Here is a 27,931-nt window from a genome sequence, read left to right on the forward strand (position 1 = left end):
GTTACTAAAACCGAACATGTAATTGAATAACACGTTAATTAAAAAATAACGCAAGTTTAAAAATGACTTCAGTTCCCCTTTAAATATCGTATCGTATCAGATTCAGTCTCATTAAATATGGATTGTTTGCCTTCTGAATGTAAATTGTATCATGTGGGATCCTGATGTTTACACTCTCCTTCTGTTTGGTATTTGTCTCGACTGTCGGGTGCGAAACGTTTTTAAAACATGCTGCATTGGAACATAAAGACACGACTGATGAGAAAATGGATTTAAAACATATAGAATCAAGCACATGTCCATTTCTAGTAGATTAACAAGTCAAACATTCCATCGGTCGTACTGCTGATACACACGCTGAAGTTCAAGACAAAACCCTTGATCTTATCAACGTCCCGAGTTTACAGTCGAGTCATTCTTCAAACATTTACCCAAACACACACACACACAACCTTTTACCCTGTGACTCGAAATGTGTAATTACTTCACACTAATCTAAAGCTACTTTATACCTGAGCTTTCAGCTGGTGTGTAATGTGTAACAAAACCCAACTCATTCACACACACACACACACACACACACATACCGTAAAGCTGCGGAAAGCTCCCTGCACTCCCAGACTTCTCAGGTGTGGCCTTCAGGTGTATCCTCGTACCTGTGCTCTGGAGAAATGTTTCCTTATTCACCTGTTCACCTGTTCACCCAGGCTCTCCTCCTCCTCTTTCTGCAACCCAATCATCAGGTGTAATGTTACACCCCACAGAGACAGGCATGAAGGAAACATCAGACTGAGTGAGACTCCAGAGAGCTTGGTAAACAGCCTGAGTATCAACACTCCACTTCCTTCCCAGCAGCTTACACACACACACACACACACACACACACTTGAGCCGATCAGGAGACTCGGACCATGAAGAATCGGTGTGGTCTCTCACAGGAAGCTCTCAGATTAACTCAGTAACTGACCTTAGATTAACAGTCTGTTTACATAATAATAATAATAATAATACAACCCCGATTCTAAAAAAGTTGGGACAAAGTACAAATTGTAAATAAAAACGGAATGCAATAATTTACAAATCTCAAAAACTGATATTGTATTCACAATAGAACATAGACAACATATCAAATGTCGAAAGTGAGACATTTTGAAATTTCATGCCAAATATTGGCTCATTTGAAATTTCATGACAGCAACACATCTCAAAAAAGTTGGGACAGGGGCAATAAAAGGCTGGAAAAGTTAAAGGTACAAAAAAGGAACAGCTGGAGGACCAAATTGCAACTCATTAGGTCAATTGGCAATAGGTCATTAACATGACTGGGTATAAAAAGAGCATCTTGGAGTGGCAGCGGCTCTCAGAAGTAAAGATGGGAAGAGGATCACCAATCCCCCTAATTCTGTGCCAACAAATAGTGGAGCAATATCAGAAAGGAGTTCGACAGTGTAAAATTGCAAAGAGTTTGAACACATCATCATCTACAGTGCATAATATCATCAAAAGATTCAGAGAATCTGGAAGAATCTCTGTGCGTAAGGGTCAAGGCCGGAAAACCATACTGGGTGCCCATGATCTTCGGGCCCTTAGACGGCACTGCATCACATACAGGCATGCTTCTGTATTGGAAATCACAAAATGGGCTCAGGAATATTTCCAGAGAACATTATCTGTGAACACAATTCACCGTGCCATCCGCCGTTGCCAGCTAAAACTCTATAGTTCAAAGAAGAAGCCGTATCTAAACATGATCCAGAAGTGCAGACGTCTTCTCTGGGCCAAGGCTCATTTAAAATGGACTGTGGCAAAGTGGAAAACTGTTCTGTGGTCAGACGAATCAAAATTTGAAGTTCTTTATGGAAATCAGGGACGCCGTGTCATTCGGACTAAAGAGGAGAAGGACGACCCAAGTTGTTATCAGCGCTCAGTTCAGAAGCCTGCATCTCTGATGGTATGGGGTTGCATTAGTCCGTGTGGCATGGGCAGCTTACACATCTGGAAAGACACCATCGATGCTGAAAGGTATATCCAGGTTCTAGAGCAACATATGCTCCCATCCAGACGACGTCTCTTTCAGGGAAGACCTTGCATTTTCCAACATGACAATGCCAAACCACATACTGCATCAATTACAGCATCATGGCTGCGTAGAAGAAGGGTCCGGGTACTGAACTGGCCAGCCTGCAGTCCAGATCTTTCACCCATAGAAAACATTTGGCGCATCATAAAACGGAAGATACGACAAAAAAGACCTAAGACAGTTGAGCAACTAGAATCCTACATTAGACAAGAATGGGTTAACATTCCTATCCCTAAACTTGAGCAACTTGTCTCCTCAGTCCCCAGACGTTTACAGACTGTTGTAAAGAGAAAAGGGGATGTCTCACAGTGGTAAACATGGCCTTGTCCCAACTTTTTTGAGATGTGTTGTTGTCATGAAATTTAAAATCACCTAATTTTTCTCTTTAAATGATACATTTTCTCAGTTTAAACATTTGATATGTCATCTATGTTCTATTCTGAATAAAATATGGAATTTGGAAACTTCCACATCATTGCATTCTGTTTTTATTTACAATTTGTACTTTGTTCCAACTTTTTTGGAATCGGGGTTGTAATAATAATAATAATAATAATAATAATAATAATAATAATAATGCACACCTGTGTTGCTGGTTTCCCACCCAGTTGGGCAGTTTTGAATTCTACTTTGCGGGCAAAAATGGCTTGGGCTGGTTGACAAAAAATTGGGCGGGTTTGACGTTAGTTCGGCGGGTTTTTATCAGATGTTTATAAATATTTCGCACCAACGTTCTGTGTGAGAATGCAGCCAGAGACACTTCTATAGCCTTAGAAGGACTTTGATGCAGCGCATGATATAGTTTCACTCCCACTAGAAAGCAAAGATGGTCTTGGATGGAGGGCAGGTTGACACCAATAATTTTCTCTGCAGACCTTATTGTCCGTTGCAGTCTGTTCTTCTCCTGTTTGGTGACCAATCCAAACCAAACAGTGATGGAAGAGCAAAGAACAGACTGAATGATGGCAGAGTAGAATTGTGTCAGCAGCTCCTTAGGCAGGTTGAGCTTCCTGAGCTGGCGCAGAAAGTACAACCTCTGCTGAGCCTTTTTGATGATAGTGACTGTGTTGGTCTCCCACTTCAAGTCCAGAGAGATTGTGGAACCCAGAACAGGGCTCGAAATTCGCGGTGGTCCGGTCGCCCGAGGCAATTTGTCATTTGGTGGGTAATTCCTGTCACTAGCCGGCCCGGCTGGCTAGTTGAAAATAAAAAATATATATGAAGTGAAGATTCAGACTAGGGCTGTGCGATATATCGAATATACTCGATATATCTCCGAAAATTCTGTGTGAGATACATAAAATTATTATATCGTAACTATCGAGTATTCTATGGTCATCTGCCGACTTGCGTTTGTTTCATGTTTGTTGCGTTTGTTTAAAACCTTTTCCGGTGGTTTTCTCCCTGTCCCTCAGGCAGTAACGTAAGACGCTGCCTAAGGGTAAAAAAAAACAATAACGTCACACACTCACCAACCAATCCCGGGCGACATCTCGGCACTGAAAGGAACTTGCGGGAAGATTTTCTAGTTTCGGTCAGTATTGCCAGATTTGGCGGTTTCGAATTCTACTTTGCGGGCAAAAACTGGCTTGGGCTGGTTGACAAAAATTGGGCGGGTTTGACGTTAGTTCGGCGGGTTTTTATCAGATGTTTATATGGTTTCACTCCCACTAGAAAGCAGAGATGAGAGAGAATGTAAACACCTAAGCCGAATGATGTTCTTGAATATGCGAAGGAAATCAGGAAAAACAGCTCTCTTTGGTCAACTGAGGCAAGTCAGAGACCTAGTTTACCCAGCACCCCTTAGGTATTTTAAACAACCAAAATCGAGCATTGGCCTAAATTAATCATTAACAATAAACATTAATCTCATTCAGTATTATTTAAACAAAAAAACAAAGTCGATGTAACTGTAAGACTAATAAGAATGTGTGTAATGTAGTGCAGAAACTGAACTCATAAACTAGTAAATAAGAATGACGCAATCCATTCTCCATTTTCTCTTCTCATGTTACATTCAGCCATGCATCGGAGCCTCACTTTTTTTTTTTTAATTGAAGTATATAAAACAGGTACAATCTAACAAATCCACAAAAATCAGGATAAGACATGAAGAAAATACATGGATGTAGACAAAACTAAATTAAGCAGAATAACTAGGCCTATAAAATTAATAAAACAAACAGGATAAATAAAAAGATAAATAAATAAAAAATAAATAACCTCAGCAATGCAGATGTTAGATATGCATCGTAGCCTAACATAGCCTACATAATATTCTGTGTGTGCGCCACCTACTGGTGCATGTAGGATTCAGAACACAGCAGATGATTGCAGAGTTATAATCTGATTGAACCACACGGAGCCGAGTACCAGACAGCAGATTCTTCACCTCCAGCACTGACGGGCTCATGTTGCTATTTGTTCGATTTACAAATAGTATACTGGACTTTAGCTGCATATTTTTACTTTACAAGATAGGCATCAAGTACATTTTACATTTTGGGCGGTTTTAAGTGCATGTTGGCGGGTTTTGAACATATTTTGGGTTGGAAAACGTCAGCAGTATCTGGCAACCCTGCTTTCAGGAGTGTTTTCAATGCCCCTTTATTAACTAAAAAGTTAGAAACAAACAAAAAAATCTAACAAAAAGGTCTAAAAGATAGAGATTCTCTTCCAGAATGTAATTTTTAATTCAAAGAAAAAAGAAAAAAAAATGACTAAAAAAGAGATTAATTAGAATAATGCAGAAAAACTGAGAGGGGACTTGAGCACTTCATCACAGAAGGGAAATAAATAAATAAATAAATAAATAAATAAAAATTATCTTTGGTTAGTTAAAACAAAATTTTTTTTTTGTTTTTTTTCCTTCCAGGATGTTCCTTGTTCTTGGTTAAAATCAAGAAAGAAAGAAAGAAAGAAAGAAAGAAAGAAAGAAAGAAAGAAAGAAAGAAAGAAAGAAAGAAAACAAAAAATAACACAAGAAAGAAAGAAAACAAGAAGAGAAAGAACGAAAGAAAGAAAACAAGAAAGAAAGAGAAAGAAAGAAGACAAGAAAGAAAAAGAACACAAGAAAGAAAGAACAAAAGAAGGAAAGTAAGAAAACGAAAGAAAGAAAGAAAATGAGAAAGAAAGAAAAAACAAAAAGAGCACAAGAAAGAAAGAACAAAAGAATGAAAGTAAGAAAACAAGAAAGAAAGAAAGAAAGAAAGAAAGAAAGAACACAAGAAAGAAAGAACAAAAGAATGAAAGAAAGAAAACAAGAAAGAAAGAAAACAAAAAAGAACACAAGAAAGAAAGAAAACAAGAAAGAAAGAAAACAAATAAAAGCTAAAAAACCTTGAAACAAAAGCTAAGATAAAGACTTCGGTGTGATGATGTACGTGTTCTTGACTGAACGAGGGCTGCGTAGCTGCAGATTGGTCTGAGAGCTCATACTGACCCCCATCCACCACTGAAAGCACCTACCATGTGCACGTGAGCATCAGAACTGGACCATGGAGCCATGGAAGAAGGTGGCCTGGTCTGATGAGTCACATTTTCTTTTACATCATGTTTACAGCCAGGTGTGTGTGTGTGTCTTACCTGGAGAAGAGATGGGACCAGGATGCACTATGGGAAGAAGGTGAGCCGGCGGTGGTAGTGTGATGCTCTGGACAATGTTCTGCTGGGAATCCTTGGGTCCTGGTGTTCATGTGGATGTTACTTTGGCATGTAGCACCTACCTAAACCCTGCTGCAGACCAAGTTCACCCCTTCATGGCAACCATATTCTCTAATCACAGCAGGATGATGCCTCCTGACACACTGCAGAAACTGTTCAGGAACATGACAAAGAACTCAAGGTGTTCATCCATGGACTGGATTCCCCACCTCACAACTGACAGGACTTAAAGGATCTGCTGCTAACATCATGGTGTCAGATCCCACAGCACACCTTCAGAGGTCTTGTGGAGCCCAGGCCTCAGGGGTCAGAGCTGTTTTGGGAGCACAAGAGAAACCTACACAATATTAGGCAGGCGGTTTCAATGTTATGGCTGATCATTGTAGATTATCAAGCATATTTCAAAACCTTTTTTCTTATTTCATATATTTATCTACAGAAAAAAATGATTAGTGAACCAAAATACATATAAAAATAGAGAGTCAGGACAATATCATGCTCAATGGGGTACTTCAGGGTCAAGATACCCCTTTTGCTCTGAGCCTCATCTCCAACATACTGTAGCTGTCCTTCTGTCCCATCACAGCCTGGTATCTTGGGCGATCCACAGTGGATGGGAAGACAGCGCGGGGAGCATCATCTCCAGGAAATCTATAGCTTTGCACATACCAGATCCATTGTCAACAACCAGTGTGGCAATTTCATCATCCATGGCTGAACTTAAGGTCTGGGGTTTGTTGGCTTCAGAAAAGAAACTGGTTGGACAGATGATATTCCGCACTAGCTGTGTATGGAGGAGCTCAGAGCGCACATTTAAAGCATGTAGCTATGAACACAATGAAGAAAATAATGTAAACAAATGCATCTCATATTTCTCATAATGAGACGATGAATACAAATTAATCTTAGGTCATTTTAGAATTTATTTTAGTCATTTCAAGCTTGAAATTGTTCTTCAGTTGGTAGATAATGTCCTTCCTTTCACTCCTGGGTGTGACTTTAAACTGCAACCGGTGGTGAGTCTTAGGTCCGGAAGGACTTGAGAATTGGGGAAAGTGGAGTTAGCTCTTAATCACCTGCAGTGACCCACTCTGACCCGGAGTGGTAGCACCTGCCTGGGTTCCAGCTATGGGTTCAATAGTACATCACCAATAAGACGCTGCAGCAGGGCGCTTTTCGGTGCGATGTGGTAGATGAACCCAACAGGGCCACCTGATGGCATGCAGAAGAGCCACTCAAATGGCCAACGGATGGCATCACTCGGCAAGTCAGTTGTCACTGTGGGGCAACTTCCATACCCGTCAGGTCTGTGGCACTTTTGTGCACCACTTGGCATCAGGTCTGGAGGTCCAGAGAGACGACACGATGTGCAAGGCGCTTCATTAGGAGGGGAGATAGGCTATTCATGCCACCACTGTGGATGATTCTGTCACCCTGGTATGAGCCTTGTGGCCCATCTGCGATTCTCATCTCATCTCATTATCTCTAGCCGCTTTATCCTGTTCTACAGGGTCGCAGGCAAGCTGGAGCCTATCCCAGCTGACTACGGGCGAAAGGCGGGGTACACCCTGGACAAGTCGCCAGGTCATCACAGGGCTGACACATAGACACAGACAACCATTCACACTCACATTCACACCTACGCTCAATTTAGAGTCACCAGTTAACCTAACCTGCATGTCTTTGGACTGTGGGGGAAACCGGAGCACCCGGAGGAAACCCACGCGGACACGGGGAGAACATGCAAACTCCACACAGAAAGGCCCTCGCCGGCCATGGGGCTCGAACCCAGGACCTTCTTGCTGTGAGGCGACAGCGCTAACCACTACACCACCGTGCCGCCCCCATCTGCGATTCTGCGCATCCTAATGAAGCAGTCATCATTGCTAGTGATGGACAGTTGACGACTCTCCTTCCTTTTGAGAAATAAATATCTTAAATAAGAAAGATTATCTTTCAGTAGAAAGGGCGGCACGGTGGTGTAGTGTTTAGCGCTGTCGCCTCACAGCAAGAAGGTCTGGGTTCGAGCCCCGTGGCCGGCGAGGGCCTTTCTGTGTGGAGTTTGCATGTTCTCCCCGTGTCCGCGTGGGTTTCCTCCGGGTGCTCCGGTTTCCCCCACAGTCCAAAGACATGCAGGTTAGGTTAACTGGTGACTCTAAATTGAGCGTAGGTGTGAATGTGAGTGTGAATGGTTGTCTGTGTCTATGTGTCAGCCCTGTGATGACCTGGCGACTTGTCCAGGGTGTACCCCGCCTTTCGCCCGTAGTCAGCTGGGATAGGCTCCAGCTTGCCTGCGACCCTGTAGAAGGATAAAGCGGCTAGAGATAATGAGATGAGATGAGATGATGAGTCTCTCTCTCTCTCTCTCTCTCTCTCTTTTTTCAAAATCGCGAATGCCGCATGACCCTCCTGGCTTTCCGTAGGTGTTTACAATCTCCGCGCGCGCAGTGCGTTTATAGAGCAGCGATAGTGAGCGCGAGCTGTTAATAACAGTTAAAAGATGGCGTCAGAACTGATTAAATCCACCAGATTCACAAAAACATCCCAGACTGGTTCCGGCTAGACTCGGATCAGCGATGGGTTTTGCTGGTTTTCAGCTTCTATCATGAGCTACAGGCTACTAAAGAAGAACTCAGTCGAAATAAATCCCCAAATCCAAATGTAATGGAGTTGAAATGCAGCACAGATGTCTAGATGATGAACTGAATTACAGTTTTATGATCTTTATTAGCTTTATATTGATCTGGTTTTGTTTTTGGTTAACTTTACTGACACAAATTAAATGTATATAAGGAATGAAATGTGTATAGTCGGTATAAACAGGGTTGATTGAGAACTGAGTGAGAAGCCTGGGCAGTTGGACATGTTCAGGCTGCAAATATCAATAATTAAGTCAGTAAGTAAGAGTTTAGCGGCCTGGTTTGGTGTAAAAGTGCTCAGTCCAGGTGTTCAGGTGAGAAGAGAAATCTCTCGCCCTGTCCCTCTGTTCATCTGGACACCTCAGAGACAAGCTGTCACATTAACAGCCATCTCAGGTAGAGTATGGTTATAGTTTATAATCATTCGTCATGAAAGGCAGTGCTTTAGATGTCAAACCAACAATCAGAAAGATTTACACCTTACCTTTACCTCAGATTAGAAAGATTTACACCTTACCTTTACCTCAGATTAGAAAGATTTACACCTTACCTTTACCTCAGATTAGACAGATTTAGACCTTACCTTTACCTCAGATTAGATTTACACCTTACCTTTACCTCAGATTAGAAAGATTTACACCTTACCTTTACCCCAGTTTAGAAAGATTTACACCTTATCTTTACCTCAGACTAGAAAGATTTACACATTACCTTTACCTCGGATTAGAAAGATTTACACCTTACCATTACCTCAGATTCAAAAGATTTACACCTTACCTTTACCTCAGATTCGAAAGATTTACACCTTACCTTCACCTCAGATTAGAAAGATTTACACCTTCCTTTACCTCAGATTAGAAAGATTTACACCTTACCTTTACCTCAGATTAGAAAGATTTACAGCCTTACCTTCACCTCAGATTAGAAAGATTTACACCTTACCTTTACCTCAGATTAGACAGATTTACACCTTACCTTCACCTCAGATTAGACAGATTTACACCTTACCTTTACCTCAGATTAGAAAGATTTACACCTTACCTTTACCTCAGATTAGACAGATTTACACCTTACCTTTACCTCAGATTAGAAAGATTTACACCTTACCTTTACCTCAGATTAGACAGATTTACACCTTACCTTTACCTCAGTTTAGAAAGATTTACACCTTACCTTTACCTCAGACTAGAAAGATTTACACATTACCTTTACCTCGGATTAGAAAGATTTACACCTTACCTTTACCTCGGATTCAAAAGATTTACACCTTACCTTTACCTCAGATTAGAAAGATTTACACCTTACCTTCACCTCAGATTAGAAAGATTTACACCTTACCTTTACCTCAGATTCGAAAGATTTACACCTTCCTTTACCTCAGATTAGAAAGATTTACACCTTACCTTTACCTCAGATTAGAAAGATTTACAGCCTTACCTTCACCTCAGATTAGAAAGATTTACACCTTACCTTTACCTCAGATTAGACAGATTTACACCTTACCTTCACCTCAGATTAGACAGATTTACACCTTACCTTTACCTCAGATTAGAAAGATTTACACCTTACCTTTACCTCAGATTAGACAGATTTACACCTTACCTTTACCTCAGATTAGAAAGATTTACACCTTACCTTTACCTCAGATTAGACAGATTTACACCTTACCTTTACCTCAGTTTAGAAAGATTTACACCTTACCTTTACCTCAGACTAGAAAGATTTACACATTACCTTTACCTCGGATTAGAAAGATTTACACCTTACCTTTACCTCGGATTCAAAAGATTTACACCTTACCTTTACCTCAGATTAGAAAGATTTACACCTTACCTTCACCTCAGATTAGAAAGATTTACACCTTACCTTCACCTCAGACTAGAAAGATTTACACATTACCTTCACCTCAGATTAGAAAGATTTACACCTTACCTTCACCTCAGATTAGACAGATTTACACCTTACCTTTACCTCAGACTAGAAAGATTTACACATTACCTTCACCTCAGATTAGAAAGATTTACACCTTACCTTCACCTCAGATTAGAAAGATTTACACCTTCCTTTACCTCAGATTAGACAGATTTACACCTTACCTTTACCTCAGACTAGAAAGATTTACACATTACCTTTACCTCGGATTAGAAAGATTTACACCTTACCTTTACCTCGGATTCAAAAGATTTACACCTTACCTTTACCTCAGATTAGAAAGATTTACACCTTACCTTCACCTCAGATTAGAAAGATTTACACCTTACCTTTACCTCAGATTCGAAAGATTTACACCTTACCTTTACCTCAGATTAGACAGATTTACAGCCTTACCTTCACCTCAGATTAGACAGATTTACACCTTACCTTTACCTCAGATTAGACAGATTTACACCTTACCTTTACCTCAGATTAGACAGATTTACACCTTACCTTTACCTCAGATTAGAAAGATTTACACCTTACCTTTACCTCAGATTAGACAGATTTACACCTTACCTTTACCTCAGATTAGAAAGATTTACACCTTACCTTTACCTCAGACTAGAAAGATTTACACATTACCTTTACCTCGGATTAGAAAGATTTACACCTTACCTTTACCTCAGATTAGAAAGATTTACACCTTACCTTTACCTCAGATTAGACAGATTTACACCTTACCTTTACCTCAGATTAGAAAGATTTACACCTTACCTTTACCTCAGATTAGACAGATTTACACCTTACCTTTACCTCAGATTAGACAGATTTACACCTTACCTTCACCTCAGATTAGACAGATTTACACCTTACCTTTACCTCAGATTAGAAAGATTTACACCTTACCTTTACCTCAGATTAGACAGATTTACACCTTACCTTTACCTCAGATTAGAAAGATTTACACCTTACCTTTACCTCAGATTAGACAGATTTACACCTTACCTTTACCTCAGTTTAGAAAGATTTACACCTTACCTTTACCTCAGACTAGAAAGATTTACACATTACCTTTACCTCGGATTAGAAAGATTTACACCTTACCTTTACCTCGGATTCAAAAGATTTACACCTTACCTTTACCTCAGATTAGAAAGATTTACACCTTACCTTCACCTCAGATTAGACAGATTTACACCTTACCTTTACCTCAGACTAGAAAGATTTACACATTACCTTCACCTCAGATTAGAAAGATTTACACCTTACCTTCACCTCAGATTAGAAAGATTTACACCTTACCTTCACCTCAGATTAGAAAGATTTACACCTTCCTTTACCTCAGATTAGAAAGATTTACACCTTACCTTTACCTCAGATTAGAAAGATTTACAGCCTTACCTTCACCTCAGATTAGAAAGATTTACACCTTACCTTTACCTCAGATTAGACAGATTTACACCTTACCTTCACCTCAGATTAGACAGATTTACACCTTACCTTTACCTCAGATTAGACAGATTTACACCTTACCTTTACCTCAGATTAGAAAGATTTACACCTTACCTTTACCTCAGATTAGACAGATTTACACCTTACCTTTACCTCAGTTTAGAAAGATTTACACCTTACCTTTACCTCAGACTAGAAAGATTTACACATTACCTTTACCTCGGATTAGAAAGATTTACACCTTACCTTTACCTCGGATTCAAAAGATTTACACCTTACCTTTACCTCAGATTAGAAAGATTTACACCTTACCTTCACCTCAGATTAGAAAGATTTACACCTTACCTTCACCTCAGACTAGAAAGATTTACACATTACCTTCACCTCAGATTAGACAGATTTACACCTTACCTTTACCTCAGACTAGAAAGATTTACACATTACCTTCACCTCAGATTAGAAAGATTTACACCTTACCTTCACCTCAGATTAGAAAGATTTACACCTTCCTTTACCTCAGATTAGACAGATTTACACCTTACCTTTACCTCAGATTAGAAAGATTTACAGCCTTACCTTCACCTCAGATTAGAAAGATTTACACCTTACCTTTACCTCAGATTAGACAGATTTACACCTTACCTTCACCTCAGATTAGACAGATTTACACCTTACCTTTACCTCAGATTAGAAAGATTTACACCTTACCTTTACCTCAGATTAGACAGATTTACACCTTACCTTTACCTCAGATTAGAAAGATTTACACCTTACCTTTACCTCAGATTAGACAGATTTACACCTTACCTTTACCTCAGTTTAGAAAGATTTACACCTTACCTTTACCTCAGACTAGAAAGATTTACACATTACCTTTACCTCGGATTAGAAAGATTTACACCTTACCTTTACCTCGGATTCAAAAGATTTACACCTTACCTTTACCTCAGATTAGAAAGATTTACACCTTACCTTCACCTCAGATTAGAAAGATTTACACCTTACCTTCACCTCAGACTAGAAAGATTTACACATTACCTTCACCTCAGATTAGAAAGATTTACACCTTACCTTCACCTCAGATTAGACAGATTTACACCTTACCTTTACCTCAGACTAGAAAGATTTACACATTACCTTCACCTCAGATTAGAAAGATTTACACCTTACCTTCACCTCAGATTAGAAAGATTTACACCTTACCTTCACCTCAGATTAGACAGATTTACACCTTACCTTTACCTCAGACTAGAAAGATTTACACATTACCTTCACCTCAGATTAGAAAGATTTACACCTTACCTTCACCTCAGATTAGAAAGATTTACACCTTACCTTCACCTCAGATTAGACAGATTTACACCTTACCTTTACCTCAGACTAGAAAGATTTACACATTACCTTTACCTCGGATTAGAAAGATTTACACCTTACCTTTACCTCAGATTAGAAAGATTTACACCTTACCTTCACCTCAGATTAGAAAGATTTACACCTTACCTTCACCTCAGATTAGAAAGATTTACACATTCCTTTACCTCAGATTAGAAAGATTTACACCTTACCTTCACCTCAGATTAGACAGATTTACACCTTACCTTCACCTCAGATTAGAAAGATTTACACCTTACCTTCACCTCAGATTAGAAAGATTTACACATTACCTTTACCTCAGATTAGACAGATTTACACCTTACCATTACCTCAGATTCAAAAGATTTACACCTTACCTTCACCTCAGATTAGAAAGATTTACCGTATTTTCTGGACTATAAGCCGCTACTTTTTTCCTAGGTTTTGAACCATGCGGCTTATACAAAGGTGCGGCTATTCTGTGGATTTTTCTTCCACCGCTAGGGGCGCTCTAACCGGAAGTAGAATCAAAAATAAGATAGATGGGAAATCAATGCAAAGAAGAATTAGCAGATCTTTAGCAGATAGAACACGCACGACAAATTACTAACTGGTAATTATTTTCAAATCCAGCGAAGATGATTAAAGTGACTTGTGGTTTCAAACACAGGAGAAATGAAGGTAAATAAATACCGGTTATTTTCTCTTGGTTCTGTTCCGTTTTAATCAGCAAAGTTGCTGCCGTGTTAAAAGGCACTGTTCGGAAAGAATCTGTTCAGGTACATACATGTACATTTACAGTACAAAATCATTCTGTACATGCAGTAAATATCAACATAGATATCTGCAGCTTATAGCCCGGTGCGGCTTGTATATCTTTTTTTAAATTTTTTTTTAAAAATGGAGCGGAAGCGGCTTATATACAGGTGCGCTCTATAGTCCAGAAAATACGGTACACATTACCTTTACCTCAGATTAGACAGATTTACACCTTACCTTTACCTCAGTTTAGAAAGATTTACACATTACCTTTACCTCGGATTAGAAAGATTTACACCTTACCTTTACCTCAGATTCAAAAGATTTACACCTTACCTTCACCTCAGATTAGAAAGATTTACACCTTCCTTTACCTCAGATTAGAAAGATTTACACCTTACCTTTACCTCAGATTAGACAGATTTACACCTTACCTTTACCTCGGATTAGAAAGATTTACACCTTACCTTTACCTCAGATTAGAAAGATTTACACCTTACCTTTACCTCAGATTAGACAGATTTACACCTTACCTTTACCTCAGATTAGACAGATTTACACCTTAACTTTACCTCGGATTAGAAAGATTTACACCTTACCTTTACCTCGGATTAGAAAGATTTACACCTTACCTTTACCTCGGATTAGAAAGATTTACACCTTACCTTTACCTCGGATTAGAAAGATTTACACCTTACCTTTACCTCGGATTAGACAGATTTACACCTTACCTTTACCTCAGATTAGACAGATTTACACCTTACCTTTACCTCAGATTAGACAGATTTACAGTTTACTGTTACCTCAGATTAGACAGATTTACACCTTACCTTTACCTCAGATTAGACAGATTTACACCTTACCTTTACCTCAGATTAGACAGTTACACCTTACCGTTACCTCAGATTAGACAGATTTACACCTTACCTTTACCTCAGATTAGACAGATTTACACCTTACCTTTACCTCAGTTTAGAAAGATTTACACCTTACCTTTACCTCAGTTTAGAAAGATTTACACCTTACCTTTACCTCAGACTAGAAAGATTTACACATTACCTTTACCTCAGATTAGAAAGATTTACACTTTACCATTACCTCAGATTCAAAAGATTTACACCTTACCTTCACCTCAGATTAGAAAGATTTACACCTTACCTTCACCTCAGATTAGAAAGATTTACACCATACCATTATCTCAGATTAGATTTACACCTTACCTTTATCTCAGGTTAGAAAGATTTACCTCAGAAGAGGTTTGTGATGTATTGCAACATGACACATTTCTCTCAGACAGGCCTCTGAAAAGGGTAGCCCAAAACTCAAATATGAAAGTTTTATCTCACAAGATATAGATTTTCCTCAGAAAAGGTTAATGTTAAACCAAAATAATAAAAAGTTACCTCAGTTTACAAAGTTGTGCCTCAGAAAAGGTTAATCCAAAATGCAGATATGAAAGCTTTACCTCAGATGAGAAAGACTTGCCTCAGAAAAGGTTATGCATTAACAGACGTGAAAGATTTACCTCAGATTGCCTTGGAAAGGGTGGTGTAGTGGTTAGCACTGTTGCTTCACAGCAAGAAGGTCCTGGGTTCAAGCCCAGTGGCCGGCGAGGGCCTTTCTGTGTGGAGTTTGCATGTTCTCTGCGTGGGTTTCCTCCGGGTGCTCCGGTTTCCCCCACAGTCCAAAGACATGCAGGTTAGGATAATTGGTGGCTCGAAATTGACCGTAGGTGTGAGTGTGAATGGTTGTTTGTCTCTGTGTCAGCCCTACGATGACCTGGCGACTAGTCCAGGGTGTACCCCGCCTTTCGCCCGTAGTCAGCTGGGATAGGCTTCTGCGACCCTGTAGAACAGGATAAGCGGCTACAGATATTGGATGGATGCCTTGGAAAAGGTTAATGATAAACTGAAATACGAAAAATTTACCTCAGATTAGAAAGACTTGCCTCAGAAAAGATTATGCATATGAAAGATTTACCTCAGATTGCCTTGGAAAAGGTTAATGATGAATCAAAATACAAGAAATTTACCTCAGATGAGAAAGACTTGCCTCAGAAAAGGTTACTCCACAAATAAAGTATGAACGATTTACCTCAGATTGCCTTGGAAAAGGTTAATGATAAACCGTAATATGAAAAAATGACCTTAGATTGCCTCAGAAAAAGGTTTAATATTAAATGGAAATAAGACATTTTTACCTCAGATGAGAAAGATTTGTCTTGGAAGAGTTTGGTGGGAGACCAAAGTAAAAAAAAATTACCTCAGAAAAGATTTATCCTCAAAGCAAATAAGAAAAAAATACATTAAGATTCGAAAGATTTACCTCAGAACAGGTTAGTGATAAACTGAAGTATGATTTTTTTTAAAGATGACCTCAGAAAAGGTTAGTGTTCAACTGAAATATAAACGCTTGACCTCAGATGAAGAAGTCTACCACCAGTGAGAGAGATTTGCCTGAAGTATGCAAGTTTAACTTGATTCTTTAATCTGATCGTGTTCGATATTGGATATATTTCACTGTGATATAATCTATTACAGAACTGAGCAGGATTTCACTCCACATGGAAAAGGAGGGTGCCCTCAAACCATCACCAACAGAAATGGAACAGATCACAGGTATGTTCTTTCCGATACTGAGTCACATCAAACCCGAGTGTGATCATGAACCGCAGTCATATACCCTACACTTAGACACACATGCAAACTCCTCACCTTTCGGCGAAATTCGCCGTTTTGGTCCCAAAATAGGTCACTTGTGTGAATCGTGTAGATCCGAAGAGGTTTTTTTTGGGGGGGGGGCGTAGGCAGGCTACAACGTTATTGTTGCCAAACATTTCACTTACAAGGTTTACAGCCAATCGAGATAAACAGTAACACGCGCTTCTTTTCCATTGGAGTTCTGATCAAGCTGGTGCGCAACCCACTGCTGGTTGCCAGTCCTCGCTTACGAATATTCCACAGATTCAGACCGCAAAGTCACCTTTTTATAGAGAGAGCTGGCAACCTCATCTCGTGACTGGATCTGAACATACCAATGGAACAGTTTCCAGCGCGCTCGGGGGTGAATAACTGGAAAAGTTGTTGGATTTTGTTGCTGTTACGTGTTGAGGCAAGTCTTTTACAGTGCCAGAAATGTGTACATAAATGTAACTATGTCTAATATGTTTTAACATACGTGCTGAAATCAAGTTTAAGACATAACGTTAGCTTGCTCCATAAGACGGCTACAGATGTAAATACCAGCTGCTATAGCTTACTGTCGCCAGATATGAGAGATATGAAAACGAACACATGATCGGCTCAGTGGCGTGGTATAGAGAAATTCCCTCTTCACAATGGATGGTTTTCAAATTGTTTTTTTTCGAGAGCTAGAAAGCTGACTGTGTTTTTCTCCTAAAAATAAGCACCAAGCGTCTTTTCAAATCCCCATGACAACCGCTTGTTCTAGCTTGCTCTGGCTGTAGAGCGCAAGCAATGCAGGGTTTCCCATACATAGACCAGTGTGTTGCGCAGCGCCACACAATCAGACTCGCGATTTAAAAAAAAAAAATTCCCAATCGAAACATTAATGTCTGCCTCGCGCATATGACGGAGCGCGCGAGAGAGCGCATATGACGGAGTGTGCGAGACAAAGAGCATGCTGATTGGGTTACTCAGCAAAATAAGCCAATCAGCCTTCAGTGTGGGCGGGCGTCTCTTTTCTCGAGGACCGAAGTTTTCAGCTGAGTCAGTGCGGCCTACAGGATCGACATGGCAGAGAGAGCGCGCGCCCCAAAAAACCAAAATACAAAACCCACTTCAGCTCAGATTACACAAAAGAATCTCCCTGTCTAATAATATCCCTGCCTAATAATCTCCCTGCCTGATAATCTCCCTGTCTAATAATATCCCTAGCTGATAATATCCCTGTCTAATAATATCCTTGCCTAATAATCTCCCTGCCTGATAATCTCCCTGTCTAATAATATCCCTAGCTGATAATATCCCTGTCTAATAATATCCCTGCCTAATAATCTCCCTGCCTGATAATATCCCTGCCTAATAATCTCCCTGCCTAATAATCTCCCTGTCTGATAATCTCCCTGTCTAATAATATCCCTAGCTGATAATCTCCCTGCCTAATAATCTCCCTGTCTAATAATCTCCCTGCCTAATAATATCCCTGCCTGATAATCTCCCTGCCTGATAATCTCCCTGTCTAATAATCTCCCTGCCTGATAATCTCCCTGTCTAATAATCTCCCTGCCTGATAATCTCCCTGCCTGATAATCTCCCTGTCTAATAATATCCCTGCCTGATAATCTCCCTGCCTGATAATCTCCCTGCCTGATAATCTCCCTGTCTAATAATATCCCTGCCTGATAATCTCCCTGCCTGATAATCTCCCTGTCTAATAATATCCCTGCCTAATAATATCCCTGCCTAATAATATCCCTGCCTAATAATCTCCCTGCCTAATAATCTCCCTGTCTAATATCCCTGCCTGATAATCTCCCTGTCTAATGATCTCCCTGTCTAATAATATCCCTGCCTAATAATATCCCTGCCTAATAATCTCCCTGCCTAATAATCTCCCTGTCTAATAATCTCCCTGTCTAATAATATCCCTGCCTGATAATCTCCCTGTCTAATGATCTCCCTGTCTAATAATATCCCTGCCTGATAATCACCCTGCCTGATAATCTCCCTGTCTGATAATCTCCCTGCCTGATAATCTCCCTGTCTGATAATCTCCCTGCCTGATAATCTCCCTGTCTAATGATCTCCCTGCCTGATAATCTCCCTGCCTGATAATCTCCCTGCCTGATAATCTCCCTGCCTGATAATCTCCCTGCCTGATAATCACCCTGCCTGATAATCTCCCTGCCTGATAATCTCCCTGCCTGATAATCTCCCTGCCTGATAATCACCCTGCCTGATAATCACCCTGCCTGATAATCTCCCTGCCTGATAATCTCCCTGTCTAATGATCTCCCTGTCTAATGATATCCCTGCCTGATAATCACCCTGCCTGATAATCACCCTGCCTGATAATCACCCTGCCTGATAATCACCCTGCCTGATAATCACCCTGCCTGATAATCTCCCTGCCTGATAATCTCCCTGTCTGATAATCTCCCTGTCTGATAATCTCCCTGCCTGATAATCTCCCTGCCTGATAATCTCCCTGCCTGATAATCTCCCTGTCTAATAATCTCCCTGTCTAATAAGGGTCAACAATAATGACAGTTTCGCACGATGTACTGTTTGCAGCAGTGGTTTCAGCATTGCCCATGGTGGCTTAAATGATTGTAAAGGTCATGTTGAGGTGAGGAGTGTCATTTCATGTGCATTATATTTAGGTCTACAACAGGCTGTCATGAAAAGACCAAACTTACTGAAGATTTCCATAAAGTAACAATGTATGATGAATATACATCATATATATCACATATACGTCATATACAAGTGTGTATCTTTTATAAATGAGGTTAGCTTATCTAATGTAGTATGTTGGGGAGAATCATAGTATTGTATCTATATTTCTGATAAAAATTTTAGGTATGATACCGTGTATAATTCTCCTACTTGTTGCTCATTTCATAGGGGGACGGGGGGAATTGCTGGCATGTGCCGCGCGGGAGCGTCTGCCCAAATTTTTTAGGCCGAGATGAACTTATAGTTTTTTATTTAAAAAAAAAAATCCAATATGTAATGCCCATTGTACACGCCTGTTCTTTAATTCAAAATCACCATCTCGATCTTCAAATTGACAGTATGGTATATGTGGTATGGTATATTACACAACATCCTGTCCAGATAAAACCTAGTTAGTACACACAACAGTTGAAAGGGAAGTGATGAGTGATGTTGAATGTTGCCTGCTTAATACTGGTTGCAATTTTTTTTGTAACGTAGACTACGAAATGTACTTTTGCGCGCGTGCCGTGTGTCCGTGGGCCCTTCTCACCTTTTTCACCCCTGACCAGTTTGCATGCCTGCTTAGATGCTTACTTTTAGCCAGGTGTATGCAAGCTGTTAGGTGGTCTCGTGTCCTGCATTAATTCAGCCGATCAGTGCTTGATTATGGGCATCAAAAAAAAAAAAAACATAACGTGCAATAGGCATGGAACAATATATCATGATATAAATTTATGACGATTTGAATCATTGAAATAAAAAAAAAAAAAATCAGTGACTTCACCCTGGGCAGAAGTAACGCAGGTCTAACGGTGTGAGAAAGCACAAATAATGGCTCTAAAATGTGAAAGAGCTGTTGTGTGATCGACTACAAATAGATTTAATGATAAATCGGAGCTCTGTTTTTACAGACTGCTGAAAGATAAAGAAGAGATAAGCAAATGAAGGTAGTACAAATGTCTATAAAAGTTGATTTAGAAAAAGGAATTTTTGTTATTAAGTTTTCATTTTTAATAAAATGAATATTTTAGTTAATAGGCTATTATGTTTAACTCTAACCTTTACAAATGTGAGTAAATAATTATTGTTGGTTATCAAGAACTCCTGTGGGTTCACCACCCACAGAGGTAGCCGTAGGGGGCTGATGCAGTGTGGATTGGGCGGCAGTCGAAGGCAGGGACTTGGACGACCTGATCCCCGAACACAGCGGCTAGCTGTTGGGACATGGAATGTCACTTTGCTGGGGGGGAAAGAGCCTGAGCTTGTGCTGGAGGTTGAGAGGTACCGGCTAGAGATAGTCGGGCTCACCTCCATGCACAGCTTGGGCTCTGGAACCCAGCTCCTCGAGAGGGGCTGGACTCTCCACTTCTCTGGAGTCGCCCACAGTGAGCGGTGGCGGGCTGGTGTGGGCTTGCTTATAGCTCCCCAGCTCAGCCGCCACGTGTTGGAGTTTACCCCAGTGAACGAGAGGGTCGCCTCTCTGCGCCTTCGGGTCAGGGAGAGGGCTCTTGCTGTTGTTTGTGCCTACGGGCCGAATAGCAGTATAGAGTATCCGGCCTTCTTGGAGTCCCTGGGAGAGGTACTGAGAGGTGCTCAGACTGGGGACTCTATTGTTCTACTGGGGGACTTCAACGCTCACGTGGGCGACAACAGTGACACCTGGAGGGCAGGGCTCAAAATTAACTTTTTTTCTTTGTGTCCCCCAGTGGTCCCGAATTCTGTGTTGTATTGTCCCGAATGGAAGCAATAGTGTCCCCATTTTTTTCCTCTCGGAAATAACCAGTGGTTAATATTATCATATGAAGTTACTATTATATTTGTAACTATGTGATTTTGAACCCTATTATTTTTACAATAAGTCACAAGACACAAGCGACACATGTCCTATACATCATCCACTTCAAAATTACAGTTATTGCATTTTCAGTTTATTAAACTTTGGCGATCTCACTGTATGAATAGATACCCGTTTATTTAAAGGGGCCAACTAGCTCATTCAGAAAATGTTTCAACTCCCTACATCTGCAGTACACTTTAGTTGAAAATAAGACCCCTTTTATTTTCATTTCATCTACTTATACCTTGAATATCTGTTGGCACTTATAAGGCCAACTTATAATTTTCACCATTACCGTTATCCATTTTTATGAACTTTCCGTTATCCATTTTTATGAACTTTCCGTTATCCATTTTATGAACTTTCGCTGCCGAAACGTGGGTGCAAATTAGCAACATCAGCATGGTGGCAGGTCCGAGCCTAGTTGTGCTGCTGACTGACTAAACTTTCTGAACTAGAAAGACACCAAGAAAACTCACTTATTCTGTTGAACGGTATCTTCCGTCAATATCATCCACATCATTCCTGTTGTATTTTATAACGTGTCTAACAGTGTTCATTAAGTTCATTCAGTTGCTAGCGTTGCCTGCAGACCAGGCGATGACACTTTGGATCCTGAAGGTCCCGGAGACGTTATGTCTGGGCTTTCAGTTTCTTCCCCGCGGTCGGTCCGCTTCAACCACTTCAGCATTTTTGTTCTGGCAAGAGTCGGCGCAGCGTGTGCGGTAGCAATTCCATTCCAAGTCCGTATAATGCGGACTCCGGCCGAAGATTCTAGAACAGAATGCGCTGCTCTGTAGCCTACGGATGCAGGTGCATCGAAAGTGTAGCTACTATGTATTTTTCGCTGTTAACGTTTTAAAATTAAAATTGACAAATTAGGTGAATGTCTACGTATGTGTTATGACTTTGTAAATAATATTAATGTAGAACTTTTTTTCTAGATCTATTTTTTTCCATTGTCCCGGGATTGTCCCAGATATGATGATTTTGTGTCCCGATGACATTTTTTATGGTCCCCGGGACGTCGGGACACCGTTAGTTTCGAGCGCTGCTGGAGGGGCGTGATTGGGAGGAACGGCCTCCCCGATCTGAACCCGAGTGGTGTTTTGTTATTGGACTTCTGTGCTAGTCACGGTTTGTCCTTAACGAACACCATGTTCAAGCATAGTGGTGTCCATAAGTGTACGTGGCACCAGGACACCTTAGGTCGGAGGTCGATGATTGACTTTGTTGTCGTTTCATCTGATCTCCGGCCCTATGTCTTGGACACTTGGGTGAAGAGAGGGGCTGAGCTGTCAACTGACCACCACCTGGTGGTGAGTTGGATCCGCTGGCAGAGGAGGAAGCCAGACAGACCTGGCAGGCCCAAACGTATGGTGAGGGTCTGCTTGGAACGTCTGGCCGAGCACTCTGTCGGGGAGGTCTTTAACTCCCACCTCCGGGAGAGCTTCTCCCAGCTTCCGAGGGAGGCAGGGGACATTGAGTGTGAGTGGACCATGTTCTCTGCCTCCATTGTCGACGCGGCTGTTCGGAGCTGTGGACGCAAGGTCTCTGGTGCCTGTCATGGCGGCAATCCCCGAACCCGGTGGTGGACACTGGAAATAAGGGATGCCGTCACGCTGAAGAAGGAGTCCTATTGGGCCATGTTGGCCTCTGGGACTCCTGAGGCAGCTGACGGGTATTGGCAGGCCAGGCATGCCGCAGCTCGGGCAGTTGCGGAGGCAAAAACTCGGAACTGGGAGGAGTTTGGTGAGGCCATGGAGGAGGACTATTGGTCGGTCTCGAAGAAATTCTGGCAAACCGTCCGGCGCCTCAGGAGGGGGAAGCAGTACTCTGCCAACACTGTTTACATTGCGGGTGGGGAGATGTTGACCTCGACTGGGGATATTGTCGGGCGGTGGAAGGAATACTTCGAGGATCTCAATTCCACTGTCACATCTTCCACTGAGGAAGCGGAGGCTGATGACTCAGAGGTGGACTCGCCCATTACCCAAGCCGAAGTCACTGAGGTGGTTTGCAAGCTCCTCGGTGGCAAGGTACCGGGGGTGGATGAGATCCGCCCTGAGTATCTCAAGTCTCTGGATGTTGTGGGGCTGTCTTGGCTGACACGCTTCTGCAACATCGCGTGGCGGTTGGGGACAGTGCCTCTGGTGTGGCAGACCGGGGTGGTGGTCCATCTTTTTAAGAAAGGGGACCAGAGAGTGTGCTCCAATTATAGGGGAATCACACTTCTCAGCCTCCCCGGGAAGGTTTACTCCAGGGTATTGGAGAGGAGAATTTGGCCAATAGTCGAACCTCGGATCCAGGAGGAACAATGTGGTTTTCGTCCTGGTCGTGGAACACTGGACCAGCTCTATACCCTTCATAGGGTACTCGAGAGTTCATGGGAGTTTGCCCAACCAGTCCACATGTGCTTTGTGGATCTGGAGAAGGCATTCGACCGTGTCCCTTGTGGTGGTATCCTGTGGGGGGGTGCTTCGGGAGTATGGGGTTCGGGGCTCTTTGCTAAGGGCTGTCCGGTCCCTGTACGAATGGAGCAGGAGTCTGGTTCGCATTCCTGGCAGTAAGTCAGACCTGTTCCAAGTGCATGTTGGACTCCGGCAGGGCTGCCCTTTGTCACCTGTTCTGTTCATAAATTTTATGGACAGAATTTCTAGGTGCAGCCAGGGGCCAGAGGGAATCCTGTTTGGGAACCATAGGATTTCATCTCTGCTTTTTGCGGATGATGTTATCCTGTTGGCTTCTTCAAACCAGGACCTTCAGCATGCACTGGGGCGGTTTGCAGTCGAGTGTGAAGCGGCTGGGATGAGAATCAGCACCTCCAAGTCCGAGGCCATGGTTCTCGACCGGAAAAGGGTGGCTTGTCCTCTCCAGGTTGGTGGAGAAGTCCTGTCTCAAGTGGAGGAGTTTAAGTATCCAATCTACGGTCGATCTATGTTCTGACTCTCACCTATAGTCATGAGCTTTGGGTAATGACCGAAAGAACAAGACCGCGGATACAAGCGACCGAAATGAGTTTCCTTCGCAGGGTGGCTGGGCGCTCCCTTAGAGATAGGGTGAGCAGCACAGTCACTCAGGTGGAGCTCGGAGTAGAGCTGCTGCTCCTCCACATCGAGAAGAATCAGCTGAGGTGGCTCGGGCATCTCTTTCGGATGCCTCCTGGACACCTCCCTGGGGAGGTGTTCCAGGCATGTCCTCCCGGGAGGAGGCCCCAGGGAAGACCCAGGACACACTAGAGGGACTATGTCTCTCGGCTGGTCTGGGAACGCCTCGGTGTTCTTCCCGAGGAGCTGGCCGAGGTGTCTGGGGAGAGGGAAGTTTGGGCTTCCATGCTCAGACTGCTGCCTCCGCGACCCGGCCCCGGATAAGCGGATGAAAATGAGATGAGGTTATTAAGAAAATTAAAAAGATTTTTTTTTTTAATTGAACAAAAAAGTGAATAAATCAGAAGTTTATTGCCAAGTACGTTCTGCAAATACAAGGAATTTGCTTTGATGATTGATGCTTGAACAGTCAAGAGAGAAGAATTAAAAAAAAAAAGCCAAAAGAATAGGAAAATAAATTTTGAGGGGTTTTTTTTGTATTCAATTTTTTTTCCTCCAAAAATATCAGTGGTTAAAAGATTGTCATAAACCCTAGCTCTGGGAAAACTCACCTTTTGTAATTATATGAAGAAAGCAGCTGCCTTTCAAAAGATACAGTTAGGTCCATATATATTTGGACACTGACACAAATTTTGGTTTTTTTACCTGTTTACTGAAACATATTCAAGTTATAGTTATATAATGGACATAAAGTCCAGACTTTCAGCTTTCATTTGAGGGTATCCACATTAAAATTGGATGAAGGGTTTAGGAGTTTCAGCTCCTTAACATGTGCCACCCTGTTTTTAAAGGGACCAAAAGTAATTGGACAATTGACTCAAAGGCTATTTCATGGGCAGGTGCGGGCAATTCCTTTATGTCATTCTCAATTAAGCAGATAAAAGGCCTGGAGTTGATTTGAGGTGTGGTGCTTGCATTTGGAAGATTTTGCTGTGAAGAAAACATGCGGTCAAAGGAGCTCTCCTTGCAGGTGAAACAAGCCATCCTTAAGCTGCGAAAACAGAAAAAACCTATCTGAGAAATTGCTACAATATTAGGAGTGGCAAAATCTACAGTTTGGTACATCCTGAGAAAGAAAGAAAGAAAGAAAGAAAGAAAGAAAGAAAGAAAGAAAGAAAGAAAGAAAGAAAGCACTGGTGAACTCATCAATGCAAAAAGACCTGGACACTCACAGAAGACAACAGTGGTGGATGATCGCAGAATAATTTCCATGGTGAAGAGAAACCCCTTCACAACAGCCAACCAAGTGAACAACACTCTCCAGGAGGTAGGCGTATCAATATCCAAATCTACCATAAAGAGAAGACTGCATGAAAGTAAATACAGAGGGTTCACTGCACGGTGCAAGCCACTCATAAGCCTCAAGAATAAAAAGGCTAGATTGGACTTTGTTAAAAAACATCTAAAAAAGCCAGCACAGTTCTGGAAGAACATTCTTTGGACAGATGAAACCAAGATCAACCTCCACCAGAATGATGGAAAGAAAAAAGTATGGCAAAGGCATGGTACAGCTCATGATCCAAAGCATACCACATCATCTGTAAAACACGGCGGAGGCAGTGTGATGGCTTGGGCATGCATGGCTGCCAGTGGCACTGGGTCACTAGTGTTTATTGATGATGTGACACAGGACAGAAGCAGCCGGATGAATTCTGAGGTATTCAGAGACATACTGTGTGCTCAAATCCAGCCAAATGCAGCCAAACTGATTGGTCGGCGTTTCATAATACAGATGGACAATGACCCAAAACATAAAGCCAAAGCAACCCAGGAGTTTATTAAAGCAAAGAAGTGGAATATTCTTGAGTGGCCAAGTCAGTCACCTGATCTCAACCCATTTGAGCATGCATTTCACTTGTTAAAGACTAAACTTCAGACAGAAAGGCCCACAAACAAACAGCAACTGAAAACCGCTGCAGTAAAGGCCTGGCAGAGCATTAAAAAGGAGGAAACGCAGCGTCTGGTGATGTCCATGAGTTCAAGACTTCAGGCAGTCATTGCCAACAAAGGGTTTCAACCAAGTATTAGAAATGAACATTTTATTTACAATTATTTAATTTGTCCAATTACTTTTGAGCCCCTGAAATGGATTGTTTAAAAATGCTTTAGTTCCTCACATTTTTATGCAATCATTTTGTTCAACCCACTGAATTAAAGCTGAAAGTCTGAACTTCAACTGCATCTGAATTGTTTTGTTCAAAATTCATTGTGGTTTTGTACAGAACGAAAATTAGAAAAAATGTTGTCTCTGTCCAAATATTTATGGACCTAACTGTATGTGGTTTATTTATGGGATTTTAGAAAGTGAACACGTTGCTGTAGCCTTTAACTAGCATTGGAACACTTAGGTCCCTTTGTACATACAGTCCTGTGCAAAAGTCTTTGGCACATGTAAAGAAATGCTGTCGAGCAAAAATGGCTTAAAAATAATGAAATGAAATATTTCAGCATTTAAAAAATACTATAAACAGTAATCAGTAAGCCATAATAAACAAAGTCAATATTTGGTGTGAGACGACCCTTTGCTTTAAAAAAAAAAAAGGGATAGTAGTCTCGGGTACATTGAGTGCAGTTTTATGTGGAAATGAGCTGTAGGTTTTACTGAGCATCTTACAGAACCAGCCACGGTTCTTCTGGACACTTTGACTGTCACACTCGCTTCTTCATTTTGCACCAAAACCCAGCAGCCTTCATTATGTTTTCTTTTTTAATCTGAAAAGTGCTCTCTTTAAAGTGGTAATATGCTGCTCAGACATATTATGAAGTTTTTTTCAGGAACATATTTAATTTTGTGGGCGGCACGGTGGTGTAGTGGTTAGCGCTGTCGCCTCACAGCAAGAAGGTCCGGGTTCGAGCCCTGTGGCCGGCGAGGGCCTTTCTGTGTGGAGTTTGCATGTTCTCCCCGTGTCCGCGTGGGTTTCCTCCGGGTGCTCCGGTTTCCCCCACAGTCCAAAGACATGCAGGTTAGGTTAACTGGTGACTCTAAATTGACCGTAGGTGTGAATGTGAGTGTGAATGGTTGTCTGTGTCTATGTGTCAGCCCTGTGATGACCTGGCGACTTGTCCAGGGTGTACCCCGCCTTTCGCCCGTAGTCAGCTGGGATAGACTCCAGCTTGCCTGCGACCCTGTAGAACAGGATAAAGCGGCTAGAGATAATGAGATGAGATTTAATTTTGTGCTGGAAAAAAAATGAACATTTGGAACTCTAAAATGTTTTTGTAATGTTTTGACTCGGTAATGTAGATGTCATAAAATAGAAATCTAGAACAAAGTTTGTGTGAAAAAAAATAGGCGATAATACTTTCATGTCCTTTGACCAGATAATGCTGAAGTTTAACATTCCCTGCTCTCATTTTTTTTTGGTTCCTGCAGCTCCGTAATTTTATGTCTGCATCCTTTACTTGTTTTCCAACAATCCCACCCAGCTGTCTTTTGGACTCCATTCTGAGACTTGCGCCATGTTCGAAAGGGATAATTGGGGTGGTATATTTCTGGTTAAACTCACATAATTTGGAACCTTTGACTCTGTTAAGGAATCAGTGGGCGGAAGATTTAGGTGCTTGGATTGCGGATGGAGTTTGGAAGACAGCTCTAGATTAGTCTGGCTAACGCGACTGCAAAGCTCTCCGAGCTATTGGTCTGGCCAAGATATTAAGCCCAACTGTTTCCCAGAGCCTGTGGTTGACCCGCCTCCCTGAAATGCCTCAGTTTGCTACTGGTC

At 41.6% G+C, this 27,931-nt stretch overlaps 1 protein-coding gene across 6 annotated transcripts in view; it reads left to right on the forward strand.

Annotated features, from left to right (window-relative positions):
• The first annotated feature begins 8,192 nt into the window (after positions 1–8,192).
• LOC132879828 (A-kinase anchor protein 7) overlaps positions 8,193–27,931 on the forward strand; it is a 71,787-nt gene continuing 52,048 nt past the window's right edge. For 4 of the 6 annotated variants that reach the window (XR_009653880.1, XM_060913748.1, XM_060913747.1 and 1 more), the window contains exons 1-2: positions 8,193–8,778; positions 16,404–16,481. Coding sequence is in view for 5 of the 6 variants with exons in the window: in XM_060913748.1 (XP_060769731.1) it covers positions 8,607–8,778; positions 16,404–16,481 (250 nt within the window). In the remaining variant the exon portion in view is untranslated. Of the gene's footprint in view, positions 8,779–16,233; positions 16,325–16,403; positions 16,482–27,931 lie in introns of all 6 variants that reach the window. The other 2 variants (XM_060913750.1, XM_060913751.1) reach the window with 2 other exon arrangements.

This window comes from Neoarius graeffei, chromosome 2 (genome assembly GCF_027579695.1).
Source record: "Neoarius graeffei isolate fNeoGra1 chromosome 2, fNeoGra1.pri, whole genome shotgun sequence".
NCBI lineage: Eukaryota > Metazoa > Chordata > Actinopteri > Siluriformes > Ariidae > Neoarius > Neoarius graeffei.